Raw genomic sequence first — 25,712 nt, 5'->3', positions numbered from 1 at the left:
AAAGGGTTCTCCTATGGGGACAGCCAAATAACCGTTTTATAAGTGAATTTGTCCCAATACTTTTGGTCCCCTAAAATGTACAAAACGTTTAGTAATTTCTAAACGGTTCACCTGATATGGATGAAAATACCCTCAAATTAAAGCTATAGTCATTGTCATTGTATCATTTCAAATCCAATGGAATGGAGCACAGAGCCAAAACAACAGTATATTGAATGAACCACCAGTCTGTTACTGACTGCTGTTGACATATACTGACATGACTGAGTGATTATGAATCACATGACTGAGTGATTATGAATCACATGACTGAGTGATTATGAATCACATGACTGAGTGATTATGAATCACATGACTGAGGGATTATGAATCACATGACTGAGTGATTATGAATCACATGACTGAGTGATTATAAATCACATGACTGAGGGATTATGAATCACATGACTGAGTGATTATAAAATCACATGATTGAGGGATTATGAATCACATGACTTAGTGATTATGAATCACATGACTGAGGGATTATGAATCACATGACTGAGTGATTATGAGCCACATGACTGAGTGATTATGAATCACATGACTGAGTGATTATGAACCACATGACTGAGTGATTATGAATCACATGACTGAGTGATTATAAATCACATGACTGAGTGATTATGAATCACGACTGAGTGATTATAAATCACATGACTGAGTGATTATGAATCACATGACTGAGTGATTATGAATCACATGACTGAGTGATTATGAACCACATGACTGAGTGATTATGAATCACATGACTGAGTGATTATGAACCACATGACTGAGTGATTATGAACCACATGACTGAGTGATTATGAACCACATGACTGAGTGATTATGAATCACATGACTGTGATTATAAATCACATTACTGAGTGATTATGAATCACATGACTGAGTGATTATGAACCACATGACTGAGTGATTATGAACCACATGACTGAGTGATTATGAATCACATGACTGAGTGATTATAAATCACATGACTGAGTGATTATGAACCACATGACTGAGTGATTATGAACCACATGACTGAGTGATTATGAACCACATGACTGAGTGATTATGAATCACATGACTGAGTGATTATGAACCACATGACTGAGTGATTATGAACCACATGACTGAGTGATTATGAATCACATGACTGAGTGATTATGAACCACATGACTGAGTGATTATGAATCACATGACTGGAATAATATATGGATCGGTCAGGCATGAGCAACACACATGCACCATGCAAACATGCAAACATCATGCAATACACACAACACAACACAGAACAGACTTTTAGTGCAGTATTCTGTAGTCTCTCCCGTTGCTGTTTCAGCAGTATAGTTATAATCCAGCATGTGGTGTCTCAGGATTCAATCCAACCTCTATCACCACATGCTTTAAAGCCCCACTTTGTGATTAATGATCGATAGCAGCAAACGACACACACCCTCACCCTCATAGATCAAACTTGCTGTCCTTACTGCCCAACAGTAAGAAAACCAAAACCCCAGTAGACAAAAACAGCTGTCACACTCAACATACGCACGCACGCACGCACACACACACACACACACACACACAGTCATCCACACACACACACACACACGCACGCACACACACACACACACACACACGCAGTCATCCACACACACACACACACACAAGCAGTCACCCACACACACACACACAAGCAGTCAAGAATACACACACGCACACACACGACTTACGAAGTAGATGTCAGAGACTGGCACCTCCCCCTCCAGTGAGTTGTGGCTGACGGACGAGGTGACAGACAGATGATTGGACGAATAGCGTTCCGCTGTCACCTGGGGGCTCGGAGGGAGAGAGGAGGGAGGGGTGGTGGGAAGGAGTGAAGAATGGGGAGAGGAGGAGGGATTGGTAGATGCATGAGTGGTGGAAGAGGGAGAGGCGGAGTCTTGAGGGACTGCAGAGGGTGGAAGAGTGGAGGCGATGACAGCTGATGACTGAGGGGTGGAGGAAGGACGAGTGAAAGAATAGGGCAGAGTGGAGTTAGAGTGAGGGGCAGAGGAGGAAGAGATTGATTGAGGAAGTGAATGAGGGAGAGTGGACGCTGGAGGGAATGAGGAGGGAGGGGTGGAGGATGGAGGGGTGGAGGAGGAAGGAGGGGTTGAAGGAGGTGTAGAGGAGGTGGGGGCAGCAGCTGTGGCCTGTGTGATGACTTTCTCCTCTGTTACTTTAGAGTCCTGAAGGTCCTCTGGAACCACACTGTGACAGAGATAGAAACGCTACAGTCAGATAGGTGTGTGTGTGTGTGTGTGTGTGTGTGTGTGTGTGTGTGTGTACCAGGTTGTAGATTCCCTCTTCACCTCCACCGCCACAGTGACGGTTTGCTCGTGCACCTCCACTACTTCCAGCTGTGACCTGAAACTATATGGGACAGCACAGGATGTGACATCAGAACTTCAATCACAGTCAGAATGGTCAGATGGAATGAGATGTGTTGGATTGAAGGGTAAGAAATAAGACTGCTTACCTGTCTTCACGGTCCCGTGGAGAGTGAGTTGGCCTCCTGAAGGGTAGAACAGGGACAGGTGAGTGTGTATATGTAGGAGTGTGTGTGTGTGTAAATGTAGGAGTGTGTGTGTGTGTAAATGTAGGAGTGTGTGTGTGCGTAAATGTAGGAGCGTGTGTGTGTGTGTGTAAATGTAGGAGTGTGTGTGTGTGTGTGTTTGTGTGTGTGTAAATGTAGGAGTGTGTGTGTGTGTGTAAATGTAGGAGTGTGTGTGTGTGTGTGTGTGTGTGTGTGTGTGTGTGTGTGTGTGTGTGTGTGTGTGTGTGTGTGTGTGTGTGTGTGTGTGTGTGTGTGTGTGTGTGTGTGTGTGTGCATATATACGTGTACCTGAAGCGTGGGTGTTCTGGTGTGTCAAACGGTGTGGTAGGGAGAGAGTTGTTGGAGGAGAGAGTGGTCGCAATGGATGCTGTGGTCGCATCCTCAAAAGATGGAGGGGTGTGGGGGTGTTCTCTCTGACCTGACAGAGAGAGAGAGAGAGAGAGAGAGAGAGAAAGAGAGAGAGAAACCCATGCAACCCCCATTTTGAATTAAATACTCATTAAATTGCTGACATTGAAAACAGCATCAGTATTAGTAATCTACCACTAGAGAACATGACACGACATCTAAATAGCTTGTGTTGAAAAGAGTCCTCAAACACTTGTCTGCCATTTTCAGGTCACCCTCTGCATGGATGTGGAGTGTAGTAACTGTCTTACCGTCCTCCTCCAGCAGGCGGGAGCCGCGAGCCGCTCTGAGGTGCAGCTTCTCGTTCTCCTGGTTCTCCTCTCTCTCTATGGACAGCTGTGTTTGGACACTGTTTTTGGGTGTGGGCAGAGCCCCTCCTCGCCCCCTCTTGGAGGGAGAAGACCTCAGGGCTGGGTGGGAGGAGAAGATGAGAGAAGGAGGGGGAGGACAGAGGATAATGAAATCAGTCAGAAGGAAAACTCAATGAATCAATTACTCAATCTCAATATATGGTTTCTGAGCAGAAATATGCTTCATAAGCACTACATACATGGGATTCATATATAACTGTATTTCCTGATCTATAAAGGATTAATAAATGTGAACAAATAAATGCATGGTTATGTCACACAGCTGTACAGTTATAGATGATTTGTGAAGCATTTATGTAGTGAATGTGTTTCTACTCACAGCAGCTCTTTCTGAAGACAGTGGTGCTGCAGAACTTGTAGAACCTGTCTGCATAGAAACTAGGCCTGTGGACTGACACTGTGTCCTGAGAGGGAGAGAGAGAGAGAGAGAGAGAGAAAGAGAGAGAGAGAGAGAGAGAGAGAGAGAGAGAGAGAGAGAGAGAGAGAGAGAGAGAGAGAGAAAATGAGACAAAGAGAGAGAGAGAGAGAGAGAGAGAGAGAGAGAGAGAGAGAGAGAGAGAGAGAGAGAGAGAGAGAGAGAGAGAGAGAGAAAATGAGACAAAGAGAGAGTGCGGTTAAAATTGGCAAAAAACACAAACATTTCTTCACACAGGGTCGTGGGGTTAGACAGGGATGCAGCTTAAGCCCCACCCTCTTCAACATATATATATCAACGAATTGGCGCGGGCACTAGAAAAGTCCTAGTCACCGGGCCTGTGCAAGCCTAGGTAAGGTGCTAGTCACTGGGCCTGTGCAAGCCTAGGTAAAGTGCTAGTCACTGGGCCTGTGTAAGCCTAGGTAAGGTGCTAGTCACCGGGCCTGTGTAAGCCTAGGTAAAGTGCTAGTCACTGGGCCTGTGCAAGCCTAGGTAAAGTGCTAGTCACTGGGCCTGTGTAAGCCTAGGTAAGGTGCTAGTCACCGGGCCTGTGTAAGCCTAGGTAAAGTGCTAGTCACTGGGCCTGTGCAAGCCTAGGTAAAGTGCTAGTCACTGGGCCTGTGTAAGCCTAGGTAAGGTGCTAGTCACCGGGCCTGTGTAAGCCTAGGTAAAGTGCTAGTCACTGGGCCTGTGCAAGCCTAGGTAAAGTGCTAGTCACTGGGCCTGTGTAAGCCTAGGTAAGGTGCTAGTCACCGGGCCTGTGTAAGCCTAGGTAAAGTGCTAGTCACTGGGCCTGTGCAAGCCTAGGTAAAGTGCTAGTCACCGGGCCTGTGTAAGCCTAGGTAAAGTGCTAGTCACTGGGCCTGTGCAAGCCTAGGTAAAGTGCTTAGTCACCAGGCCTGTGTAAGCCTAGGTAAGGTTCTACAGTCTACGGACTGGACTCACCCCGTCATTACTAATCAGAGACTTCCATGAGTGTTCCAGTTTCTTGATGACCCTAAAGGACAGTAAAGGTAACTGGATGAGAAAAAAACTCAGTGATTCATACATCATTATATTAGTACTGGTGCTATTGATTAGTAGGACATTAGTAGCACAGTGAGTGATTTTGTGAAATGAACCTGTAGGACTGCAGGATATCGATGATTCCAATAAAAAGAAGGAGTTGTTCTCCTTTACCATCCACAGAAGGAATACCACCCATTCTGGAGGGAGAGAGAGAGAGAGAGAGAGAGAGAGAGAGAGAGAGAGAGAGAGAGAGAGAGAGAGAGAGAGAGAGAGAGAGAGAGAGAGAGAGAGAGAGAGAGAGAGAGAGAGAGAGAGAGAGAGAGAGAGAGAGAGAGAGAGAGAGAGAGAGAGAGAGAGAGAGAGAGAGAGAGAGAGAGAGAGAGAGAGAGAGAGAGAGAGAGAGAGAGAGAGAGAGAGAGAGAGAGAGAGAGAGAGAGAGAGAGAGAGAGAGAGAGAGAGAGAGAGAGAGAGAGAGAGAGAGAGAGAGAGAGAGAGAGAGAGAGAGAGAGAGAGAGAGAGAGAGAGAGAGAGAGAGAGAGAGAGAGAGAGAGAGAGAGAGAAAAGAAAGAAAGAAAGAAAGAAAGAAAGAGGCAGAGAGAATCTCATGTAGGGGGAAAAGACTTCAAGACACATGGAATCATTGTGTGTGTGTGTTTGCACACGTGTGCCTTTGTGTGTTAAGCTGGATAACTCACGTAGCATCGTGGTCTAGTGTGTCTCTACACGTCTTGCCTCCCTGTATAGACTCCATGGCAGTAGAGTAGAGGGCTCTCTGGGTCACAGGTTTCTTCTCATCGCCCCCTGCTGGTGAGCCCTGGGACTCTCTCCCAGCCTGGCCCAGGTTATGGACCCCCAGCAACAGACTGTAATCCATGATTTTAAAGCTCTCTAGCACCTGGGGTACCACCCATACAGAGAATGGAGGTCAGAATGAATGATAGCAGGAGCTACCAGACAGCACAGACACACAGGTCATAATGCCCCCCCCCCCCCCGCGCCCCCGTCCACATCCCCTCTCCTCCCCCCTCCCCTCACCCTCTCCTCCCTCTCTCTCACCAGACAATCTCTCTGTAGGGTCTTAAGCAGAGCACCATATGTATCCTGATCCAGTGTCAGTCCGTCCGGTACATCTGATATAAAGTCCAGATCTTTAAAGGTGGGATTCGATTTCTCCCTCTCTTTCTTCGACGCACGCCGTTTATACGTGGAGCCCTTCAGGTCGAACTTGAGGTGCATGCGTACGGCGCGCGGTAACACATTGTTCATGACCACGATACGGATGTTTTTACCACCACACTGGACGCAGTAGAGACCAAAGAACTTAGGAAGCAGGGTCCTCGGGTTCTGATTCAGATTCTAGAGAGAGGAGGAGAGGAAGAGGGGAGAAGAAGAAGAGGAGGAGGGAGAGAAAATTAAAGGGTGCAAAAAAGAGAATTGTGTGCCTATTTCAGTGTTCTTTTCATGCAACAACAGGAAATCCTACTGGCCATCATATTGAGCAGGACATGAAAAATCCAGTGGATTTCAGAGATATGTCAGTTCAACTAGAGATATGTCAGAGATATGTCAGTTCAACTAGAGATATGTCAGAGATATGTCAGTTCAAATAGAGATATGTCAGAGATATGTCAGTTCAACTAGAGATATGTCAGTTCAACTAGATATATGTCAGAGATATGTCAGTTCAACTAGAGATATGTCAGTTCAACTAGTTAAACATTTCAGAAACACTTTATTTGGATAGTCCCAGGTAGATGCTTGTGGATAGTTTGTAGATGTTCAATAGGGGGGTCTAATCCTGGACGCTGATTGGTGTCTATTCCACAAGTTACCACTGGCTAAATCTATGACTTTAAAATGCCTATTTACTCTGTTCCATCTGACTGCGCAATCCACTGTCTCATCAGCGCAGCCAGGCAATTTATAAACTTCATCTCCACCATAAAAAGCATGTAGACATTATCTCCCATTTCTTTTAGAGTAGCAATTGGTTTTCAATAGCGGAGATTTGTATAAGTCTTGCTGTCTGTCTCTCCAACATTTGCAACATTGTTGGTCTAGGGATAAGACAGACAGACAGGCAGCTTTTCTCAGCCAATCAAAATCATGAATCAGCAAAATATTTATGGATATATACAAATTACTGTCAAAAGAAAACAGGTCAAACAAAACGAAAAAAGCAATTAGTTTGCAGTCTTTCCAGCTTCAGTTTGAAGTTATTGTGTTAGCTGTGTTGTTGGCTAGCTCCTCTGAACAACAGTGTCCTGACGAGGGAGCACATTTTCTATTCCAGATGAAATTGTGCATCATTAGCTCATTGTTATGGATGTATCCAAATAAATGTCACTAGAAAACAGCTTAAACAAATGCAGCAACTTTTCTGTTATTCTGGCTGCACTGTTTGACCTGAACGTAAATTAGCCGTAGTTGGCTAAGCAAGGGATAAGAAGGTTGCCAGCCAGTACGACAATAGAACATTTAGAATGAACCACTGGGTCGCATCCATCACAGGAGGTTGGTGGTACCTTAATTGGGGAGGACGGGCTTGTGGTAATGGTTGGAGCAGAATTAGTGGAATGATACGAAATACATCAAACACATGGTTTCCATGTGTTTGATGCCATTCCATTTGCTCTGTTCCAGCCGTTATTATGAGCCGTCCTCCCCTCAGCAGCCTCCTGTGGGATCCATAGATACAGAACAAAAATAACTAGGTTGCGTCTCTGGCAACCGAACCGATAGATCGAACAACAAGCCGTTTTGGGTAGCTACCCTAAATTTGTGTCAGGACTATATCTTGTGGAAGGATGAAATGGTATGAATAAATTGATCCCCCAAAAAGTTTTTAATGGAAAAATGTCAATCATTATTTTAATATGTTGGTAATCCGTTGTATAAAAATGACAATGCCCTCGAAACCTGTGATTGGAGGATATATTGGCATGGTTTGCCAATTATATCCTCCAAACACTGTCTTCTCAGGCATTATCACTTAAACAACATACACTATATATACTGTACAAAAGTATGTGGACACCCCTTCAAATTAATGGCTTCTGCTATTTTAGCCACACCCATTGCTGACAGGTTTATAAAATTGAGCACACAGCCATGCAATCTCCATTGACAAACTTTGGCAGTAGAATTGCCTAACTGAAGAGCTCAATGACTTTCAACGTGGCACAATCATAGGACGCCACCTTCCCAATAAGTCAGTTCGTCAAATTTCTGCCCTGCTGGAGCTGCCCCAGTCAACTGTGAGTGCTGTTATTGTGAGGTGGAAATGTCTAGGAGCAACAACAGCTCAGCTGCAATGTGGTAGACCACACATTGTATTTGTCACATGCACCGAATACAACAGGTGTAGTAGACCTTACCGTGAAATGCTTACTTACAAGCCCTTAACCAACAATGCAGTTCAAGAAATAGAGTTAATAAAATATTTACTAAATAAACAAAAGTAAATTTAAAAAATGAATCAATCAAAAAGTAACACAATAAATGTACATAACAATAACGCGTCTATATACTGTACAGGGGGTAAAGTGATTATGCATAGATAATAAACAGCGAGTAGCAGCAGTGTAAAAACAAGGGGGGGGGGGACAATGTAAATAGTCTGGGTGGCCATTTGATTAGTTGTTCAGCAGTCTTATGGCTTGGGGATAGAAGCTGTTAAGGAGCCTTTTGGTCCTAGACTTGGCGCTCCGGTACCGCTTGCAGTGCAGTAGCACCTTCCTGTGACATCAGTTGCTGTAGGTGTCCTGGAGGGCAGGTAGTTTGCCCCTGGTGATGCGTTGTGCAGACCACACTACCCTCTGGAGAGCCTTGCGGTTGAGGGCAGTGCAGTTGCCGTACCAGACAGTGATACAGCCCGACAGAATGCTCTTGATTGTGCATCTGTAAAAGTTTGTACGTGTTTTAGGTGACAAGTCAAATTAATTCAGCCTCCTGAGGTTGAGGCTGTTGCGCCATCTTCACCACGCTGTCTGTGTGGGTGGACCATTTCAGTATGTCAGTGATGTGTACATCGAGGAACTTTCCACCTTCTCCACTACTGTCCCGTCGATGTGGATGGCATGCTGAAGTTATTACTTACACTTTGGATGGTGTATCAATACACTCAGTCACTACAAAGATATAGGCACCCTTCCTAACTCAGTTGCCAGAGAGGAAGGAAACTGCTCCTGGATTTCACTATGAGGCCTATGATGACTTTAAAACAGCTACAATGATGACTTTAAAACAATTACAGAGCCTTTATCAAGATGAGTTACAGTTTTGACTTAAATCTACTTGAAAATCTATGGCAAGACTTGAAAAATGTCTGTGTAGCAATGATCAATAACCAACTTGACAGATCTTGAATAATTTTTTTATAATAATATGAAAATATTGTACAATCCGGATCATTGTCTTGCTGCATGACCCAGCTGCACTATAGCTTCAGCTCACTGATGGATGGCCTGACATTCTCATATATAATTATCTGATACAGAGCAGAACTCATGGTTCCTTCTATTAAAGCAGGTGGTCCAGGTCCTGGGGTAGTAAAGCATCTCCAAACCATCACACTACCACCACCATGCTGACCGTTGGTATGAGGTTCTTACTGTGGAATGCAGTGTTTGGTTTTCTTTGGTAGGAGGTTCTTACTGTGGAATGCAGTGTTTGGTTGTCTTTGGTAGGAGGTTCTTACTGTGGAATGCAGTGTTTGGTTTTCTTTGGTAGGAGGTTCTTACTGTGGAATGCAGTGTTTGGTTTTCTTTGGTAGGAGGTTCTTACTGTGGAATGCAGTGTTTGGTTTTCTTTGGTAGGAGGTTCTTACTGTGGAATGCAGTGTTTGGTTTTCTTTGGTAGGAGGTTCTTACTGTGGAATGCAGTGTTTGGTTTTCTTTGGTAGGAGGTTCTTACTGTGGAATGCAGTGTTTGGTTTTCTTTGGTAGGAGGGTCTTACTGTGGAATGCAGTGTTTGGTTTTCTTTGGTAGGAGGGTCTTACTGTGGAATGCAGTGTTTGGTTTTCTTTGGTAGGAGGTTCTTACTGTGGAATGCAGTGTTTGGTTTTCTTTGGTAGGAGGGTCTTACTGTGGAATGCAGTGTTTGGTTTTCTTTGGTAGGAGGGTCTTACTGTGGAATGCAGTGTTTGGTTTTCTTTGGTAGGAGGGTCTTACTGTGGAATGCAGTGTTTGGTTTTCGCCAGATATAATGGGACCCATCTCATCCAAAAAGTTCTACATTTGACACATCTTTTCATAGAACATTCTTCCAAGAGTCTTGATGATCATCCAGGTGCTTTTTAGAACACTTGAGTCAACCAGAGAAACGGAGCAAATACTTTTTCACGGCACTGTATGTAAATGAGATATATATTTTCAATATATTTGAAAAGGTGCCTAAAAACATGTTTTCACTTTATCATCATGGGGTATTGTGTGTAGATGTGTGAAAAACAAAATAAATTGAATAAATTTTGAATCCAGGCTGTACCACAACAAAATGTGGAATACTTTCTGAAGGCACTGTAGTTTGTTGATAGTATGACCATCTGTAGATCATATACTTGAGACTATCCAGATAAAGTAGGACCAACATTTCCCCTTCAAAATGATTAGAAATAAGAAATGTCTGGGAAATGAATGTTCATTAAACCATACATTTATACAGTGCCTTGCGAAAGTATTCGGCCCCCTTGAACTTTGCGACCTTTTGACACATTTCAGGCTTCAAACATAAAGATATAAAACTTTTTTTTGTGAAGAATCAACAACAAGTGGGACACAATCATGAAGTGGAACGACATTTATTGGATATTTCAAACTTTTTTAACAAATCAAAAACTGAAAAATTGGGCGTGCAAAATTATTCAGCCCCCTTAAGTTAATACTTTGTAGCGCCACCTTTTGCTGCGATTACAGCTGTAAGTCGCTTGGGGTATGTCTCTATCAGTTTTGCACATCAAGAGACTGACATTTTTTCCCATTCCTCCTTGCAAAACAGCTCGAGCTCAGTGAGGTTGGATGGAGAGCATTTGTGAACAGCAGTTTTCAGTTCTTTCCACAGATTCTCGATTGGATTCAGGTCTGGACTTTGACTTGGCCATTCTAACACCTGGACATGTTTATTTTTGAACCATTCCATTGTAGATTTTGCTTTATGTTTTGGATCATTGTCTTGTTGGAAGACAAATCTCCGTCCCAGTCTCAGGTCTTTTGCAGACTCCATCAGGTTTTCTTCCAGAATGGTCCTGTATTTGGCTCCATCCATCTTCCCATCAATTTTAACCATCTTCCCTGTCCCTGCTGAAGAAAAGCAGGCCCAAACCATGATGCTGCCACCACCATGTTTGACAGTGGGGATGGTGTGTTCAGATGTGTTGCTTTTACGCCAAACATAACGTTTTGCATTGTTACCAAAAAGTTCAATTTTGGTTTCATCTGACCAGAGCACCTTCTTCCACATGTTTGGTGTGTCTCCCAGGTGGCTTGTGGCAAACTTTAAACGACACTTTTTATGGATATCTTTAAGAAATGGCTTTCTTCTTGCCACTCTTCCATAAAGGCCAGATTTGTGCAATATACGACTGATTGTTGTCCTATGGACAGAGTCTCCCACCTCAGCTGTAGATCTCTGCAGTTCATCCAGAGTGATCATGGGCCTCTTGGCTGCATCTCTGATCAGTCTTCTCCTTGTATGAGCTGAACGTTTAGAGGGACGGCCAGGTCTTGGTAGATTTGCAGTGGTCTGATACTCCTTCCATTTCAATATTATCGCTTGCACAGTGCTCCTTGGGATGTTTAAAGCTTGGGAAATCTTTTCGTATCCAAATCCGGCTTTAAACTTCTTTACAACAGTATCTCGGACCTGCCTGGTGTGTTCCTTGTTCTTCATGATGCTCTCTGCGCTTTTAACGGACCTCTGAGACTATCACAGTGCAGGTGCATTTATACGGAGACTTGATTACACACAGGTGGATTGTATTTATCATCATTAGTCATTTAGGTCAACATTGGATCATTCAGAGATCCTCACTGAACTTCTGGAGAGAGTTTGCTGCACTGAAAGTAAAGGGGCTGAATAATTTTGCACGCCCAATTTTTCAGTTTTTGATTTGTTAAAAAAGTTTGAAATATCCAATAAATGTCGTTCCACTTCATGATTGTGTCCCACTTGTTGTTGATTCGTCACAAAAAAATACAGTGTTATATCTTTATGTTTGAAGCCTGAAATGTGGCAAAAGGTCGCAAAGTTCAAGGGGGCCGAATACTTTCGCAAGGCACTGTATAAAAACAAGAATACTGTACTGTCGTTTTATTGATAAGCTTGCTATACGTTATATAAACTTAATTATGATAACAATATTAACAAGAAAATGCCCCTGCAGATTCTGCCTAGAGCGACCCTGGCTCCTGGCCCATACACTTGACAGATGTGAGTCGGCTGGACTCAAAGCCTCTGGTCGTGTGTGTGCTTTAGGCGTGTGTCTTAGTAGTGTGCTTAGCCTCATTAGCGTCACAGCTGACCATAGGTTAACCCCAGGGGCCAAGGGTCAAAGTGACCAACACAAACACACACACTTTTTATTTCTTAGAATGAAGGGGGAGCTTGTGACAGACTAACCATGTAGTATCCAGGAAGTAGTTTCTGCAGAAACTCCGCCTCCTTGGCATTGACTGTTTTGATGATGAACTCATCGTCCCTGGTTACATAGAATATGGAGCCGCTGGCCCCCGGGTTGGACAGCTCGATCAGGGGCTCGTTACATAGAGAGTACTGGAGAGAGAGCATAGATATACACACAGGTTAGGTCAGTGAGTCATAGAGATAGCATAGAAAATGGCACCAACACTGAAGTGGTTCAAATAGGGCACTTTACATGCTTCAGACCTTCATTAGGCACTTTGCAGGGTTTCTACTTTCTACAGACACCTGAAGTGGAGTCTGGAAGGCCAGATAAACACAGGGGCTTAACAAGCTTAAGGGGAGAGTGTGAAGATCCTCTCAGTCTCTACACAAGTATATGATACCCCGTATTCAGAAAAATGCTGGATTAATGCAATGAGACTAAAACATTACTATTACCTGTAAGTGTAAAACCATGCATAGAAAACCCATAGATACAAATAGAAACAGATACACAAAAAGGTTGTTTCTGATTAGGCCTATACTGTACCTGACTGTCTACTGTTATCAGCTTGGAGCTTTAAAAAGAACGTCTTAATCTGCTAATCTCCATCTGGTGCAAGTAGAGTGTGATTTTGAAGGAGTGACTGTGTGTGCACGTGTGTATGTGCATGCATTTACAGTATGTGTGTAAGAGTGTAAGTGTGGTGTGTGTGTGAGTCAATCTATGCATATGTATACTCAGTGTACATATGCATAGATTGCTGCATTAATCCAGCACATTCCTAACACCTTCCTAATATTGAGTTGCACCCCTTTTGCCCTCAGAACAGCCTGAATTCGTCGGGGCATGGACTCTACATGGTGTTGAAAGCGTTCCACAGGGATGCTGGCCCATGTTGACTCCAATTCTTCCCACAGTAGTGTCAAATTGGCTGTTGCTTGTGAAAAACTCAGCAGACTTGCAGTTGTTGACACACTCAATCCGGTGCGCCTAGCATCTTCTACCATACCCTGTTCAAAGGCACTTAAATATTTTGTCTTGCCCATTCACCCTCTGAATGGCACACATACAGATTCCTGTATGTCTCAATTGTCTCAAGGCTTAGAAAATCCTTATTTAACCTGTCTCTTCCCTTTCATCTACACTGATTGAAGTTGATTTAACAAATGACATCACTAAGAAATCCAAGCTTTCACCTGGATAGTCTGTCATGGAAAGAGCAGGTGTTCCTAATACATTAGGTGTTCCTAATGTATTTCTGTGCATGTGTGCGTGTGTGTGTGTGTGTTTTTGCGGCCAGAGGACGGGGAAGTCAGACTGGATGTAACCGGGGGTTATGTTTCCTTGATAAATCCACAGGATGTCATGTTAGTTATGCATTTAATCACCTGATGTAGGACACTTTATTTAAAAGTGCAATATGCAGAAATCGCTCTGCCATTTCCTGGTTGCAAAAATTCAAATAGTTTGCCTAATTTCAGTTTGTGACAAAACAAGTTGTCATTGTGTAGAGAATCATTGTAACATCTAAACCGCTGTGAAATATATTTTCCATAACCCGAAGTATTTTCAGCTGTTTGAAGCTGGTGTACAAAACAGCAAGTAAAAGACGCTAAAATGAAACTTAAGAACGGGAAGCATAGAAATAGCGCATAGAAATAGCTTCTTAGACTTGCTTTCAATGAGAATGGCAGAGCTATAACTCACATTTCTATGTGAATTTGGTCAGGTTGCCCAGAAAGTTACATATTGCAGCTTTAACCTAGGTATTAACAAGACTATCTGTAGTGCTATATTTATTGAGGTTACTATGGTTACTGTCTCTCACCAGGTAGTCATCTGGCCGGATCCCAAACAGTTCTCGGAAGTAGCGGAAGGCCACAGGGGCGTAGGTCTTAAACCTGAAGTCTGGGTAGTGATGGGCAGGAGTCAGGTTACTGCCCTCACTGGAGAGAAGATGGGAGTGAGGATGAGAGGCAGAAAGAGAGAACGACAGGAGAGAGAAAGGGAGAGAACGAGTTATTGTACTAGAGAGCATTTCACTTTGTAGGTGGTTTTATCCACACACCAAAAACAAAAAACACCCCTCCCCATTTGTAAACACACACATCTGCCATCCACACACACACACACAAAGTCAGACACACATCTGCCATTCACACACACACACACACACAAAGTCAGACACACACCTGGGGAAGAAGATGCTCTCCACCACGTAGAAGTCCTGCATGAGGACATCTCTCTCTGGCTTGGAGCTCAGGTTGCCCACCGTGTAGCCGATGCCCAGCTGGATGGCACCTTTCAGGGCAGAGGACGTGGTCTGGAGGGCACAGGCAGGCAGGTTACAAACCACAAGTCACCAAAATAGATCCATGAAAATTAAAATGAGGGAGGAAAAGGATGAGAGGAGGACAGTGAGATAGGAGAAGTCAAAGAAGTACAGAAAGGTCTGGGGAGAGAAGAAGGAAGAAAACAGAGAGGTAGGAGAGGACATGGAAGACATGGACATGGAAGAGAGGGAAGAAGGAGAGACAAGTAAGGTATGGGATGGAGGGAGGAGAGATAGTGGAGAGAGAATAGAAGAACATGAAGATGAGAGGGGAAGGAGAGAGATTCAGGAGAGGAAAGGTGAGAGAGGGATGCAGAAGAGGAAAGGTGAGAGAGGGATGCAGAAGAGGAAAGGAGTAGTGTACCTTCTTATAGGTGGTCTCTCCAGAGGCATCTACTCTCCTGTGGCCGATCTTCTTCTCCTGACCTGGGCCTAGACCCTGAGCTGTGGGGGACGGCATCTGACAGAGAAGAGGGGAGACTGGCTTTACTTGTGGGTTACTTACATAGCATGCCGCACTGCATAAAAACATATGTAATTTTGGTGGTGTGTGTGTGTGTGTGTGTGTGTGTGTGTGTGTGTGTGTGTGTGTGTGTGTGTGTGTGTGTGTGTGTGTGTGTGTGTGTGTGTAACTAGCCCTCACCTCACTAGTTATTGTAGACTCCCTACGACCAGTGTCTTTTGTTGATAAACAGAGAAGAGAGAAAAAGAGAACATCAATGCATAATTTAGGCCTAATTGTGAGATACATACATGAACCAGGATAAAAGGCCCCAGTATGCACCTGTTATTGCCAGGAGGGTATAAAACACCAAAATCAAGTTACGTACATCTATGTTTCTATACTATATCTCTACTACTATTAAAGGTGTATTTCCTCTGGGAAACATCAGCTAGAGGGGTGTAGTGAAGAATAATGATGGGCCAACCCAAGTCTACTATCACCAGTGTTGGACACCATACCCAACACACACTGACATTACCGACACACACTCACACACACATCAACCTGAGACTTGACCCATGCTGCCCTAACCATACAATGCTGGACTCTTGCCCTCGTTGGCAGTCAAGTGCAGGTGGTCATCACTTACCAACCCAACAAGGTGTCACACACACACACGGACCATCCATCAAATGCATTATATTACGTTTGTATTATTCACACCTGTTTCAGATCAAATCAAATTTTATTTGTCACACCGCATACAACAGGTGCAGTACAACTTACATTGAAATGCTTACTTATAAGTCCTTAACCAACAATGCAGTTTTAAGAAAATACAAAAAAAAGTAAGACATTAAAGTAACGAATAAAGAGCAGCAGTAAAATAGCAATAGTGAGGCTATATACAGGGTGCACCGTTTAGTCGAGGTAGAGGTATTAAAGTGACTATGAATAGATAATAACAGAGGGTAGCAGCAGCGTAGAAGAGGGGGGGGGGGGGTGGGCAAGGCAAATGGTCTGCATAGCCATTTGATTAGATGTTCAAGAGTCTTATGGCTTGGGGGTAGAAGCGGTTTAGAAGCCTATTGGACCTAGACTTGGCATTCCGGTACCGCTTGCCATACGGTAGCAGAGAGAACAGTCTGTGAATAGGGTGGCTGGAGTCTTTGCCAATTTTTAGGGCCTTCCTGTTACACCGCCTGGTATAGAGATTCTGGATGGCAGGAAGCTTGGCCCGGGGGATGTACTGCGCCGTACGCACTACCCTCTGTAGTGCTTTGTGGTCAAAGGCCGAGAAGTTGCCATACCAGGCAGTGATACAATCTGCCAAAGTTACTCTCGATGGTGCAGCTGTAGAACCTTTTGAGGATCTGAAGACCCATGCCAAATCTTTTCAGTCTCCTGAGGGGGAATAGGTTTTGTCATGCCCTCTTCACGACTGTCTTGGTGTTCTTGGACCATGTTGGTTTGTTGGTGAAGTGGACGCCAAGATATTTGAAGCCCTCAACCTGCTCCAATACAGCCTCATCGGTGAGAATGGGGGCGTGCTCGATCCTTCTTTTCCTGTAGTCCAGAATAATCTCCTTTGTCTTGATCACGTTGAGGGAGAGGTTGTTGTCCTTGAACCACACTGTCAGGTCTCTGACCTCCTCCCTATAGGCTGTCTCGTCGTTGTCGGTGATCAGACCTACAACCGTTGTATCATCGGCAAACTTAATGATGGTGTTGGAGTCGTGCCTGACCGTGCAGTCATGAGTGACAGGGAGCACAGGAGGGGAATGAGCACGCAACATGAGGGGCCCCCATGTTGAGGATCAGTGTGGCGGATGTGTTGTTACCTACCCTTACCACCTGGGGATGGCCCGTCAGGAAGTCCAGGATCCAGTTGCAGAGGGCGGTGTTTAGTCCCAGGGTCCTTAGCTTAGTGATGAGCTTTGAGGGCACTATGCTGTTGAACGCTGAGCTGTAGTCAATGAATAGCATTCTCACATAGGTGTTCCTTTTGTCCAGGTGTGAAAGGGCAGTGTGGAGTACAATAGAGGTTGCATCATCTGTGGATCTGTTGGGTCAGTACGCAAATTGAAGTGGGTCTAGGGTTTCTGGGATTATGGTGTTGATGTGAGCCATGATCAGCCTCCAAAGCACTTCATGGCTACAGACGTCAGGTCTACGGGTTGGTAGTCATTTAGGCAGGATACCTTAGTGTTCTTGGGCACAGGGACTATGGTGGTCTGCTTGAAACATGTTGGTATTACAGACTCAGACAGGGAGAGGTTGAAAATGTCAGTGAAGATGCTTGACAGTTGGTCAGCGTATGCTCAGAGTACAAGTCTGGGTAATCATTCTGTCCCTGCAGCCTTGTGAATGTTGACCTGTTTAAAGGTCTTGCATCTTACATCGGCTGTGGAGAGCGTGATCACACAGTTGTCCGGAACAGCTGACGCTCTCATGCATGTTTTAAATGTTACTTGCCTCGAAGCGAGCACACAAGTTATTTAGCTCGTCTGGTAGGCTTGTGTCACAGGGCAGCTCTTGGTTGTGCTTTCCTTTGTAGTCTGTAATAGTTTGCAAGCCCTGCCACTTCCAAGGAACACCGGAGCCAGTGTAGTACGATTCGATCTTAGTCCTGTATTGACGCTTTGCCTGTCTGATGGTTCGTCGGAGGGCATAGCGGGATTTCTTATAAGCTTCCGGGTTAGAGTCCAGCTCCTTGAAAGCGGCAGCTCTACCCTTTAGCTCAGTGCAGATATTGCCTGTAATCCATGGCTTCTGGTTGGGGTATGTACATACAGTCAATGTGGGGACAAAGTCATCGATGCACATATTGATGAAGCCAGTGACTGATGTGGTGTACTCCTCAATGCCATCGGAAGAATCCCGGAACATATTCAGTCTGTGACATCAAAACAGTCCTGCAGTTTAGCATCTGCTTCATCTGACCACTTTTTTTATTGACCGAGTCACTGGTGCTTCCTGCTTGAATATTTGCTTGTAAGCAGGAATCAGGAGGATATAATTATGGTCAGATTTTCCAAATGGAAGGCGAGTTAGAGCTTTGTACGCGTCTCTGTGTGTGGAGTAAAGTTGGTCTAGAGTTTTTTCCCTCTGGTTGCACATTCAACATGCTGATAGAAATTAGGTAAAACTGATTTAAGTTTCCCTGCATTAAAGTTCCTGGCCACTAGGAGCGCCGCCTCTGGATGAGCGTTTTCCTGTTTGCTTATGGCGGTATACAGCTCATTGAGTGTGGTCTTAGTGCCAGCATCGGTCTGTGGTGGTAGGTAGACAGCTACATAAAATATAGATGAAACCTCTCTAGGTAGATAGCTTATCATGAGACACTCTACCTCAGGCTAGCAAAACCTCAAGACTTCCTTAGATATCGTGCACCGGGAGTTGTTTACAAATATACATAGACTGCCACCCCTTGTCTTACCGGAGTCTGCTGTTCTATCCTGCCGATAGTGTGTATAACCCACCAGCTGTATGTTATATTAATGTCGTCGTTCAGCCACAACTCGGTGAAACATAAGATATTACAGTTTTGAATGTCCCATTGGTAGGATATGTTTGCTTTGAGTTCTTCCCATTTATCCAGCGATTTCACGTTGGCTAACAGTACGGATGGCAGCGGTACATTTGCCACTCGTCGACTGATCTTCACAAGGCACCCCGATCTCCTTCTGCGAAATCGCTGTCTCTTTCTCCTGCGAAAGACGGGGATGAGGGCCTGTTCGGGTGTCTGACTAAATCCCTCCCGTCCAACTCTTAAAGAAAAATTATTAGTCCAAATGTGAGTAATTGATGTTCTGATGTCCAGAAGCTCTTTTCAGTCATAAGAGACGGTAGCAGCAAAATCATGTATAAAATAAGTTACAAACAATGCGAAAAAACAAACAAATAGCACGGTTGGATAAAAGCCAATAAAACGGCAGCCATCCTCTCCGGCGCCATTACTGTTTCTAAGCTAGAACAGGGTAGTTGACTAATGCTGATGCCCAGAATTCAAATAACAAATCCACAAATGAAATCAGAATACGCACTGGTAGTACCATCAGGGCTAATCTTCCTGGATATGTACAAGCACAGCCAGACTCAACCCAAGAAACACTTCTGGTTGTACTTACAGTAATACCTTTAACACTTATCAGAGTGCAAACCTTGAGTTTGCGTAAACACATTTACCCTTTAAGAGTTTTGAATGTCTCACTCACCTCTCTGTCACTCAAGTCTGAAGGTAAAATGGCACTGCAGTTGCTGCTACCAAAAACACATTCAAAAATTCCCCAAAATTCAGACCTGTCGCTAGTTGTTGTCTGCAGCTGACGTAGATAAAATCTATTTCTAGAGTAGATCAGTCCTGACTCTTTAATCTGAACTCCCTGTCATTGGTTTACACCACCACCGTCTCCCAGTAGACTGGATGCCCTGAGCAGTGAGCATCCAATCAGAGTGCAGGATTAAGAGAGTTGCCAGCTACTGGAACAACAAGCTGCAGGAAGATGGCCCGTGATGGAGGTTAGCAAGAGAGAGAAAGAAAGAAAGAAAGAAAGAAAGAAAGAAAGAAAGAAAGAAAGAAAGAAAGAAAGAAAGAAAGAAAGAACGAAAGAAAGATAGAAAGAAAGATAGAAAACGAGAGAGAGAGAGAGAGAGAGAGAGAGAGAGAGAGAGAGAGAGAGAAAGGACAGATAGACACACCAGGGCCAAAACAATGGGACACACAACAGACCGACCCAATCTTTTAAGTTATTGATCTTAAGGTCTAGCAATGACACTGGGCTAACGGCCTTCACACTACAGATTCGTTTCTGGAATGTTGTCTTCCTAGCAGGGTCTTTTGTTGGACTTTGCCAGTCATGCAGAGTTCTAATTCCTAATTACTGCATATGTGCAGAACACTCAGAAAGGCAGATGATTCAGACAGAACATTCAGACATACAGAACACTCAACAGACAGAACACTCAACAGACAGAACATTCAACAGACAGAACATTCAACAGACACACAGAAGAGGACTGGCCACCCCACATAGCCTGGTTCCTCTCTAGGTTTATTCCTAGGTTTTGGCCTTTCTAGGGAGTTTTTCCTAGCCACGTGCTTCTACACCTGCATTGTTTGCTGTTTGGGGTTTTAGGCTGGGTTTCTGTACAGCACTTTGAGATATCAGCTGATGTACGAAGGGCTATATAAATAAATTTGATTTGATTTGATTTGATTTGATTCAGAAAGACAGAACATTCAACAGACAGAACATTCAGAAAGACAGAACATTCAACAGATAGAACATTCAGAAAGACAGAACATTCAACAGACAGATCATTCAGAAAGACAGAACATTCAACAGACAGAACATTCAGAAAGACAGAACATTCAACAGACAGAACATTCAGAAAGACAGAACATTCAACAGACAGAACATTCAGACATACAGAACATTCAGAAAGACAGAACACTCAAGTAGATGGTGGAACACTCAGATGGAACAGAAACAGAATGGAACACCCAAACAAAACCTTCAGACAGAACCCTCAGGTAGCCCGTACCCAGATAGTACCTCTCTGCTGTAGGATTAAGGTCAGGACATAATTTGCTGAGGAGCTATACTCAAAGGCAACCTATCACCATACTACAGTATACAATACTACTGTTTCAGGGTCAACGTAGTCTCGCGGTATCAGACTTCCAAGTCTCGTTCATCACTCGGTTATTCAGAAGCGACGTGAGAAAGTTGTAAATCGAGATTTGGATCAATGCCTTAGACACTGGCATCCTTTTATGCTCAAAGGTTATTTTTGTAATATAGTTTGAAAAAGCAGAATGTTTCAGATCATAAAATGACTGATTAAGTTTCCAGAGGCAGCATAATTTTCAGAGATTGTATTGGAATGTATTAAATTAGACTGTTAGGAGTGAGTGTATGTGTGAGTGTATGTGTGTGTGTGTGTGTGTGTGTGTGTGTGTGCGTGCGTGTGAGAGATGGTATAAAGAGGATTAAGCCTCTCACTGGCCGGCTCACAATATGGCCGCCTGATGCTGAGTGTTATTGAGACATAAACAAGAGTTGTGTAAGATTGTCTAATAGCACAACACTGTCGTCTAGGGGATAGAGCAGTTATACACACACCCCCACACAAGCATGTAAACACACACACTGAACACATCCACATTCTCCACCGTTCAAGCTCATTCAAGTCTAAATCAGACACCTTCAGCCTTGAGTAGTTTTGTGCTGGTGGAAGTCAGAATGCTCAGCTACAGTATGTATAAAAGGTATAATGCGCTATTTCAAATAGCCTTACACTGGATCTGCATTCTGAAACATAATGCCTCACAAATATGCCCTGAGTGAGTAACTGTGGGGTTATATTCACATGAACAGACATATCAATGTATCGTATCGTATCATCTCAGTCCCCATGGCTCAGTGGTCACTGTTACTGTGTGTCTGTCCTGCTCTTGTCTTATGTAATAATTATACATGATGTTTTATAATCCAATCCACTCTTTAGGGTTAATAGAGAATGGAGAAAAGAGAAGAGAAAAGGGAAGAGAGAAAGAGATGAGAAGAAAGTGTAAAGAATGTATGAGAGAACGTGAGAGAGGGGAAAAGAGGAGAGAGAGGGGGGAAAGAGAGGAGAGAGAGTGAGAGAGAGTGAGTAAAAAGAGAGAGTGGCTAAAGGTCTGCTGGATGCGGAGTGGACCAGATGCCAGTCTCTAGCACTGTCACTAGTCGAAGTGCTGCTGGTAAATGTCACGGCACAATTCCAGAACTTTCATTACACACACCTGGCCCCTATTCCAGGGGGTGACAGGTAACCTAGTGGTTAGAGCGTTGGACCAGTGACCGAAAGGTTGGAAGATCGAATCACTGAGCTGACAAGATAAACATCTGTCGTTCTGCCACTGAACAAGGCAGTTAACCCACTGTTCCTAGGCTGTCATTGAAAATAAGAATTTGTTCTTAACTGACTTGCCTAGTTAAATAAAGATAACAAATAAATAAAACAATACCCAGTGATTAGTAATTGTGTACTTGGTTTACCATTGTCCTGTCGATTATTGTTAGAATGTCCGTTGGTTCGTGAAAGTACCTGTGCTATGTTGTTTTGGCTTTCATGCCACGTATATTGTGCAGACGATTACGGGTCTCGTCCCGTGTGATAATGATTGTGCGATTGTGTTATTTATTCAAGTTACTCCTCTCTCTTTTGTTTGGGTGTCAACACTGTGCTTTGTATAGTGTTTGTTTGGGTGTCAACACTATGTTTTGTAATTGTGTTTGTTTGGGTGTCAACACTGTGTTTTGTATAGTGTTTGTTTGGGTGTCAACACTGTGCTTTGTATAGTGTTTGTTTGGGTGTCAACACTATGTTTTGTAATAGTGTTTGTTTGGGTGTCAACACTGTGTTTTGTATAGTGTTTGTTTGGGTGTCAACACTCTGTTTTGTAATAGTGTTTGTTTGGGTGTCAACACTGTGTTTTGTATAGTGTTTGTTTGGGTGTCAACACTGTGTTTTGTATAGTGTTTGGTCTTCGTCCCATGCCTTTACACGGCACGCTGTAATTTGGGTAAATTTAAAAAACCTGTTACGCATTCCTGTGCCTGTCTCCCGATCCCTTATACCAGCGTGACAGTAAACGGATTACCAGGGCTGTTTCTTTGTGTGTGTGTTTGTGTGTGTGGGGGGGGGAAATGCTGCTTCTGTACAGATGGAAAACTGTGAAAATGCAATGGTGAATTGACTGCAATGTCAAGAGTAGAGGTAACTGCCAAAATATTGGAAACACTTGAGTTGAAAGTATATTGAAAGTAGTTCATTAAGCAATTACCATCCCATCATGCTTAGGGTCATGTATAAAAATGCTGGGCAGGCCATTATTTTGGTTCCCATGGCTATGCCTCCATAGGATGACAATGCCCCCATTCACAGGGCATGGGTGGTCACTGAACGGTTTGATGAGCATGAAAACAATGTAAACCATATGTCGTGGCCGTCTCAGTCATCAGATCTCAACCCAACTGAACACTTATGGGAGATTCTGGAGCGGCGCCTGAGAAGGGATTTTCCACCACCATCAACAAAACACCAAACTAAGGAATTTATTATGGGAGAATGGTGTCGCATCCCTCCAGTAGAGTTCCAGACACTTGTAGAATCTATGCCACGGTGCATTCAAGCTGTTCTTGTTCATGGTGGCCCAACGCCCTATTAAGACACTTTATGTTGGTGCTTCCTTTATTTGCTGTTGACTGCTGTTGACCATTGAATGTCCATTTACTCCATGTGCAATATGGAATCTGCCATGGCATTCAACTTGTCATTGTTAATGTATTCAAGCACTGGAGCCTGTCTCCTTCCCTTCATCCTCCTCTGATGATTGAAGTGGATTTAACAAGTGACATCAATAAGTGATCATGGCTTTCACCTGGACAGTCTACCATGTCATGGAAAGAGCAGGTGTTACTAATGTTTTGTACACTGTATTTCTATGTGTGTGTGTGTGTGTGTGTGTGTGTGTGTGTAACACTGCTTGTACGGCTTTAATGAGAGGAAGCACAGAAGATGGAGTACAGCTTGATGGTTCAGTTAACATGACGTCTATTCACATATGCTGCATCCAGTTCCTCTCTGACTCATCATCTTTAAATAAAGATTGGTTACATTACATTGCTGTTATATATACATGTATGAAATAGTCTCTCGTTACAGAAACCAAATTGAGTATCTGGCCTGCGCACGTGAGAGATTTGGTTCTGGGTTCTGAGATTGATGTAATAGATATTATCCCTTAATAGACTAGAATGCAACTAACCAATTTTCTGTTCTTCCATTGCAATTGTGCTTCCGCTTACATACATATCTGGTACAAGGTGCTCTTCCAATATTCAGGGCTACCCAGGAATATTATAATAGGGTAAAGTATTGTGCTGTTGCCTACAGTATATACTCTGCCACCAGGTGAGAGCCAGCTCACTTGGTCGTTTGGTGATGCTCAGATAAAGCAGAGGCAGAGAGGCTCTTTACTGTTCATTAATAATTCACCTCCAGGTTTCTCTCTGCTTCCTTATGTTTTGTATTTTACACTGTTACACTTTTATGTGACAAAGACATAGGCCTAGTTTGATCTATAAATAAGCATTGAAGATGGTCAAAGAATTGTATAGATAGAGGATTGACTTTCACACACACTCTCTCTCTTGCTCTACAAATCACAAACTTTTACAATAATGGGCTTAAGGTTGTAGGACTGATTCTGTTTCCTGCTGATAGACTATGAATTGACCATGATCTGATGCCACAGACTGCCAAGACAGACTAGTCTGTAGAGAGGGTCCTGACCTGAACTAGGCAGGAGTGTTTTCAGACCACGTACACATAGTCAGGCCCTGGACATTACCTGACAACCTGTACATTCTGAACATTTTGAGGTAGATCAGCTTCTGTTCTGCATGCTCAATGTCTGCATTAATTACTTAGAATTTTGGTGGTGGCTGGCGTCTTGTCCTAGTCTTAAATAGCAGAGTGAGTATCTTGGTTAGCTATAGGCCTATTAATGTTAATCATTTATCAGGTGTGGAAACTGACAGATAATTTAGGCTACTGAGACAAACCATATTTGACAGCTGGACCAAAACCCGCATGAACGCTTTTACGCAACATCGAACAGTGCCAGCGCTCTACTGACGCTCGAGCTCATCTGAACGAGCTCTAAATAATGCAAATGTTGTGAGTCAATTCGTCTCATAATTAACCACAGGCATACGAACCCATGTCTGCAGAAGAAAGCTTGAGCAAGAAGCCGACCGTATCTATCTGGTCCGATCTCTCCGCCCCAGATGTGGGCATGCTTCCCCCGGCCTCCCCCGATGTCGCAATCTCATCCATTTACAATTCCCAGATAAACGGCGCTTTATATGCCCGTCGTTGATGCTATGGCGAATGCCGAATGTATAGGACTCTGACATCACGTTGAATAGGCTACATAGTTGGCCTCATCGCCTTTTCAACACTAGTCGTATCTTCATCGCGGCAATTGTACGAGCATGATGCACACACTACGGGGGATGTCTTGTCGCATAATACGCAGCTGTGGCTATATCATACTGTTCCTCTCGAGCATTATAAACCCACTCAGTTGCATTCTCACAGCTGTGTCTGCGTCATTCAAGGAAGATGGTCTATCATACATGTCATCGGAGCATCCTCTTGCGGTTGACATGCTCATACACACTGAACAATAAACGCAACATGCAGGCTCTAATCTATAAATATCACATGACTGGGAATACAGATATGAATGTGTTGGTCACCGATCCTGTACCTTAAAGAGGTAAGGACATGGATGACAAAACCAGTCAGTATCTGGTGTGACCATATGCCTCCTGCAGCGCAACATCTACTTCGCATAGAGCACCTAAACCTGCCTGCCATCCAGGACCTCTTCACCAGGCGGTGTCAGAGGAAGGCTCTAAAAAT

At 43.8% G+C, this 25,712-nt stretch overlaps 1 protein-coding gene across 3 annotated transcripts in view; it reads right to left on the bottom strand.

Moving 5' to 3' along the window:
* The window catches only part of LOC110530646 (phosphatidylinositol 4-phosphate 5-kinase type-1 gamma), a 29,609-nt gene extending 4,114 nt beyond the window's left edge, over positions 1–25,495 (bottom strand). For 2 of the 3 annotated variants that reach the window (XM_036986280.2, XM_036986279.2), the window contains exons 1-16: positions 25,004–25,495; positions 15,429–15,463; positions 15,150–15,245; positions 14,646–14,776; positions 14,282–14,399; positions 12,447–12,599; positions 5,885–6,184; positions 5,524–5,723; positions 4,942–5,025; positions 4,766–4,817; positions 3,725–3,809; positions 3,286–3,444; positions 2,915–3,044; positions 2,549–2,584; positions 2,359–2,442; positions 1,761–2,280 (exon numbers count right to left, since the gene is read on the bottom strand). In XM_036986280.2, the coding sequence (XP_036842175.2) occupies positions 1,761–2,280; positions 2,359–2,442; positions 2,549–2,584; positions 2,915–3,044; positions 3,286–3,444; positions 3,725–3,809; positions 4,766–4,817; positions 4,942–5,025; positions 5,524–5,723; positions 5,885–6,184; positions 12,447–12,599; positions 14,282–14,399; positions 14,646–14,776; positions 15,150–15,245; positions 15,429–15,463; positions 25,004–25,121 (2,301 nt within the window). In that variant the 5' untranslated portion in view covers positions 25,122–25,495. Of the gene's footprint in view, positions 1–1,760; positions 2,281–2,358; positions 2,443–2,548; positions 2,585–2,914; positions 3,045–3,285; positions 3,445–3,724; positions 3,810–4,765; positions 4,818–4,941; positions 5,026–5,523; positions 5,724–5,884; positions 6,185–12,446; positions 12,600–14,281; positions 14,400–14,645; positions 14,777–15,149; positions 15,246–15,428; positions 15,464–19,447; positions 19,624–25,003 lie in introns of those variants that run through there. The other variant, XM_036986281.2, reaches the window with a different exon arrangement.
* Between the last annotated feature and the right edge of the window lie 217 nt (positions 25,496–25,712).

This window comes from Oncorhynchus mykiss, chromosome 8 (assembly GCF_057628025.1).
Source record: "Oncorhynchus mykiss isolate SJ-2025 chromosome 8, ASM5762802v1, whole genome shotgun sequence".
Lineage (NCBI taxonomy): Eukaryota > Metazoa > Chordata > Actinopteri > Salmoniformes > Salmonidae > Oncorhynchus > Oncorhynchus mykiss.
This window is presented reverse-complemented; position numbering and strand designations above follow the sequence as displayed.